The 6,539-nt window shown below is 30.2% G+C and overlaps 1 protein-coding gene across 1 annotated transcript in view; it reads right to left on the minus strand.

Moving 5' to 3' along the window:
• The window catches only part of LOC111615857 (AMP deaminase 1-like), a gene marked incomplete at its 3' end in the record, with an annotated part of 11,045 nt that extends 5,430 nt beyond the window's left edge, over window positions 1-5,615 (minus strand). Inside the window, exons 1-2 of the mRNA XM_023357291.1 lie at window positions 5,484-5,615; window positions 5,279-5,410 (exon numbers count right to left, since the gene is read on the minus strand). Coding sequence (XP_023213059.1) covers window positions 5,279-5,410; window positions 5,484-5,600 — 249 coding nt within the window. The remainder of the gene's footprint in view (window positions 1-5,278; window positions 5,411-5,483) is intronic.
• Window positions 5,616-6,539: the final 924 nt, after the last annotated feature.

Raw genomic sequence — 6,539 nt, forward strand, 5'->3', positions numbered from 1 at the left:
AATAAAAAATTATACTTCAGATGTTAATTTAGTATCAAAAACGTAAAATATTTGAGTAACCCAAGACATAGCCAAAGATTGAAGCGCCACAGCACTGGCGAAAATTTAAATTTGCCGACTGGAATTCTTTCGGATGATTGACGTTTCAGATGATTGACTTTCGGAAAATCGACGCTCTACTGTAGTTTCTCACGCACACACACGGAATTTAATTTACTTATATAAGAAAATTACAAAATTATACAATATTACAAAATAACCATGATGTACAGAATAATAATACTAATAAAAGTAATTGGATTAAAACATTATTTATTTATTATTATTTAATTAGTTTTATATTTTATAACAAAAAGGATAAGATGGATTAAAGCAGAGCCCCAGGAGTGTACTGTATACTGGTAAGGGATGATAGATTCCAAAGGAAATTAGTATATATTGGCTTAACTAAACAATCAATACGAGATGGTATGTAAGCATCAATACAACCTTACAAACAACAGGCATACCACTGCCTTATCCATGTATGCCACCAACCCAGACATGCATGCAGACCTCCAGAATACCAAGTTAATTAGGCAGGTCTATCAAACGGACCATATTCATAGCGTGGAGGCTTTGGAAATATATAAAGCCAGCCTAACTATCAAGTGTACTAACTTTAAAGACTGCAATACAGTATTGCATGCATGGAGGTACCTTTATGAAAAATTCAGGCAAAGTTAACCTATATTAATTCATCTCAGACACTATGTACGGTACATCTTAAAAATGTATGCGTGACATGGTCATACATTTACAATTTTTAGTCTATCTACCATATGAATTTCGCTTACATTGTGAAGTATTCGAAGTTTTAAAAATTGATTTTTCGAATATTATCGTTCTAACATTCCATTTTGGAATTCTGTTTCATTAAAAAGTGTGAGCCATGCCTTGGTGAAGGCCGAAAATGTTCGAATTTTCTGCTAAAGTTCTGTTACTGATATTTAAAGGTTTTGTTTTTATTTGATTGCTCCAATAATTTGAAAAGGTGATAGTTACGATACCGTAATGCATTGGGCTATTTTTTAGCTACATTAATAATTAAATTTTAAGTGATTTGTTACTAGAAGTATACTTTAGGTGCCATCTCTTATTAAATTTAATAATTATAACAAATTAATATTTAACAAATAATTTACAACATTCTGGAAGAAGAAAATTGGCCTGGAGCACAAACACAAACTTGCAACTCCCACTTACCATGTGGATGTGTTGCCAGTTATGATAACCAGACCCCATGAGTGGTTCTACACTTCCAGACATTTTAAAATCAAATGTATCTAGAGGCAGATTTATTTAATGTGTTAATTTAAATAAATACAGCATTTTTACAATAAGATGATGATTTACATGTCACTTGAAAAATAAACTTCATTAATGTTTAAAAACACTTCTCCATTATCAACTAATTTGGAAGAGAATCTTGCCTACCATACCATATCACATTTGAAAATATTGGGGCACTTAATGTTTCCTCCTACCACTTTTGCAACTTCCAAAAGTGACTAAGAACCTTCAGCTACAATTAGATCTTGTTTTGAAGGAAGCTTTCACAATATGTAAAAACATCCTTTAATCGTAATTTTGCAAATATCATCATGCAGTCATTCTTCTGCAAAACAAATTTCTATGCTATTGATGTTAGCAGAAGATATCAAAGCCATATTTTCATTCTTTAACAAATGAAAATGCAATTATAGACATGTTTAGGTTAAACAATGACTTCATTGTCAAAGTATGTATGTATTGTACATGAACATACAGAAAATGTTTTGTTTTTAAATAAATATTGTTATGTAACATTTCTTAATTGTTTTGACATTGACTTGTTACTTGAAATGAGTCAATTTTGTTGTTCTTTTACCCTGCTTATTGTACTGTATATTTTTTGTGACTATCCACCATATTATATGCTTTTGTCCTTCTGACAATTTCTCATGCTCTTTATTCTTTCCAACTTCTAGAACTTTCTTATCTTCTTAATTATTATTTCTTAGAGGTGAGGTCCATTTCCTAGAATTCACCAACATTGTATGTGAGGTTATCTGAGGACATATGAAGCAAAAGGAAGGTCAATTTTGGGTTTGTGTTTGAAGAAAGAAGATCCCAAAACGGGAGAGATGATACAGTGCCCTGTGGCCAAGAGATAAATGAGCCTAGAACTTCGAGTGGTAACTTTGAAATTTTCAGGCCGAACTTTATTGTGTTAAGCAGACATTTCAGCTTTAAGAGTCTGAATGTGCAACCAAATTTTAGGATAAAATATATAAGAAAACTGAAGAACTGACAAAACGAAAGATACAAGCAAGTATTTTGCATTTAAACTCAAACATGGCCTTCGTGGTAATGAGAGATTCAGATATTCTTTCCTATCCTATTTGCCATCTTCACTACTTCTTACTCCCTATTTTCAATTTTCTTTTATTAGAGTAAGTGTAGTATTATACTGTTACAAAACACCTTTCAAGTATTATACCATTACAAAAGTGAGAAAGGTTTTTTGTAATAGTATATAGAAGTTCTAGCTTACAGTGCATAGAAGTGTAGTATTAAGAGTTAGTTTTAGGAAAATTATTATTGTAATCATTATTCTTGTTTACAGTATTGAATTATTGTGATCATGATTCAGTGTGACATGGCCATTTTATTTTTGTAATTGTTCTACCAACAATCAGGTTTAAGATTACTGCTGGAGTAGCCACCCTAGAGTTGGCATCCTTTACTGAACCTGTACATAGTTATATCATGCAAATATAAATTGAATTTGTAACATCTACTATGAGTGTTTCTTTTTCTTGGGTGTTTGCCTTAGTGGGCTAACGAAAACTCTTTCATATCTCACATTTTTAAACGAGTCTGTTTTTCTCTTTCAAAATATTCCTGGTTTCTTTAATTTATTATAAAGTGTAAATTATAATGTTATAAAAAAAAAAGATCACATTGATACCAACAGCATTTGAAATACCAACCTCATGACAATGAAACTGGCATGCCTCCCAAGTCACCAGCCACACTGCAAATAATAGATATTCTGAAGGTTTTAAGTGATTGTGAAATTTTCAACTTTAATTTTGAGTAATGTGCCTTACTGCTTGGCACATATCAGTAGTCGGGGACACACTATAACCTCACCAAGTTTGATCAAAATTGGTGAGCCCACCATGACATTCTCTTGTTAGTTATTTTATAGTATATAAGAATATAGTTGCCATAAGTATTGTATAAATATAACACACACAACTTCTACTGTTCAGGTAATAGTTTTCATTGTAATATGTACATTTATAGTTGTAATCTAAAATTGATAATGTTTTTAACCAGACTGATGTTGAATAAAGAAAGTACTATTGAGAGACAGTTCAAAATGCATTTTCTTCAAAATTAATAAAACCTGTATAATCTATCTTATTTATCATTTAAACATGTTAAATAAATCTGTTTATTTATTTAACATTATGGATAAAGATGCTGTATTTTAACAAGATTTTAAAGTGTATGATCTAGACATTTGAACAATTTTTAAAATTTAAACTATTATTTTTTAACCTGTAAGTACTGATTCTATTATTGTTTAAAAATATTAATAATGTACGATATATAATATACTGACTTTTTATGTAGAAATAACTCTAAAGAGAAAACAAAAGTGTACATTATTCCAAAATGCATATGTAAGAGCAAATTAAGCAAATACAGTCGACCCCCCTATAATTACGGTCCCTATAGTTACGATTCCTATAAAACTACGAAAAAATTGCTACCGGTATCCGTAAAAAATAGTAAAAGTTCCCTATAAACACCTCAAACGTCATCGGGAAGCCGAACTACTTTCCCGCCGTCCGTAGCGCCACGCTACGGAGAGATTTCTATCGTCTGGACAGTATTATATAAATTATATATAAATTAGGTACTGTACATATAATTATATATTAATTATATATAAATTAGGTACTGTATATATAATTATATATTAACTTATTGTAACTTTGTTATAATTAAATATATAATTTCCGCCGTCTAGCGTGGCGCCACGCTACGGAGATTTTTACGCTAACTATCGTCTGTCAGTATGTAAATTAGGTACCGTAAGTCTAATACAGTACTGTAATTTTATACATTTCTTGTGAAAGAAACATTTCTTATTCAACGGCGATTAAAATTATTTATATTAATGATGTCTCCGAAGTTCTACGAAGTTTTCACAGAAAAATAAGTTGTTAGAAATCGGCCGCTCTTTGCTGAGCTGTTCCGCGACGAAAACAATGTTGAGCAATGGCAATGTCGAATGGTGACACTCGGTAAGTAATCCTACAATTTTTTGTTTATAGCGTAGTTTATACGGATTATTCCCAAAAAATATATACGTATTTTGGAAATGTTGAGTCGGATTAGTCTAGAATCGATTAATTTTATGGAAGAAAATCTTTCAAACAGCCGTAGTCCGTAAACTTGATACGTGTCGGGTTGTGATTGGAAGGATTCGTAAGAAAGCGGATTCCTAGAGAATGGAACGTATCTCTATCTTATAGGGGGGTCGACTGTAAACTCATTGTCATTGAAAATCTGAGAATTTCAATACAGCACTTCTAACATCCAAACTTACTTGAAATTTATAGAGAAAAGAAAAATGGAAATTTAGTACCCCTTATCCACATTGTAGTTAATAATTAGAAATATATTTAATTTAGAATATTTTAGAAAAAAAGACTGGTCAGGAATAGGACTTGATCCCTCAATTCATGCTTACCATACATATGCATTGCTGATTACACTACCCAGATCTCCATCCGATCTTCGCTTCCAAATCAACCAATTAATTTAAATATAACCATACTGGTAATATACTGGTTCACAGCAAACAGTGACATAATATTAATTAGTCTTAATATAGCCCAATAACAATGCAGCTGTTTGTTTGACCAGTTTATTTTATTTAACGTCAAAAGTAAGTAAACTGTCTCTCTGATTTTAGTATATTGGATTTGTCTTTATTTATTTTTCTTGTAATTTTGTTTTTAAAATAAAATTATAAAATATATTTTATTACTAAAAATGATGTAAGAGCTAATTTCGTTTTCATGTATGTTACTTACACAGAATATGACTGTTTAAATTTTATTTGAATATATTTTCTTAAAACTCCAATCCAGCAAAAGCAACACAATTATAGATTTTATTACTAATGATAACTTTATAAAATAATTTTATATTTAACAAGTTTTTTAAATTCTACCTTTAAGACATAAGCAAAAAAACTTCCTTGAATATAGTTGTCTGTTTTGAGAAACATCTCTCTTAGACGACTTTCACCAATTGGATTATATTTAGCATTAAACTTATCGAATCTGTGAAACGTATTTCTATCCTGTAAAATTTTATTTCATATATTAAGCATTCTATTACTTTCTACTAATAAAAAAGTTATAATAATTACTTACAGCATGAACATCAAGCATATCAACACTGAGATCATATGCATTAACATTCAATAGTTGAAAAACCTGTAAAAAATTTAGATTATAAAATTTAATTGAATCAGTTTGTAAGACTTTCATAAATACTTCTTCAAATAAATATACAGTGGATTCTTATTAGCATAATTCCTATGTACTGTACTGTACATCAACTATCACTTAGTGTTATCAGTTCTTGATATCCTGACAAAAGCCTATACAAATGATAGAACAGAAAAACCACTGCCTAGGCTATATATGCAATGATAACCACATCAACCCAGAATTACAACACACTACCCTAACACAATGAATTTGCCATATAAATCAGTTTAAGAATTTAGAAGCATTGGAAATATTTAAAGCAAACTGCCATGGTCTATCTATCAATTTTAAATAAAAACAAATCTTAAGGGCATGGCAAGCTATATTAGACTGGACATTATAGCAAACAATGCAGGCATGTAACATCTAATTTTTTCAAAGCCCAGAAATCACCTAATGTGTGGCATTACACAAGAAAAAAAAAATGAAATCAATGGTTGGTTGGTGTCAGGCTCGGACTTTTAAACGGGCAAAAACACGAATGAATTTGTTCAAATGTAGAAATCTGTTAATGTATGAAAAAGCCTGAAATAAATACTGAACTAAGCATAGAAAAAACAATTAAATTTACTATTATTCTCTGAACTACATACAATAGTTAATAGTAATAAATACAAAATAAGTTAAAAGAAACTAACTGTACAAGTTATAAAATTTAATAATACTTTATCTTAAATCAAAACCAAAACAACAAGTATATAAAAAAACTTTTCAAAAACTTGAAAACTTAACTTAGAATTTTTCAGATTTTTGTGGAGATAGTTCTAAGCTAATTAGATTAGAACTATCTCCACAAAAATCTGACAAATATGAAAACTAGACTATTTACAAGATTCACAAGACGTCTTACGATCTAATTTGCCTACTCATCACACCAAAGGAGATACTTGTCTTAAAATCTTTGCTTGCCAATTACACTTGCTCAGGAGCTTCACG

This window comes from Centruroides sculpturatus, unplaced genomic scaffold (assembly GCF_000671375.1).
Source record: "Centruroides sculpturatus isolate CEXI.00-Female unplaced genomic scaffold, Cexi_2.0 scaffold2703, whole genome shotgun sequence".
Lineage (NCBI taxonomy): Eukaryota > Metazoa > Arthropoda > Arachnida > Scorpiones > Buthidae > Centruroides > Centruroides sculpturatus.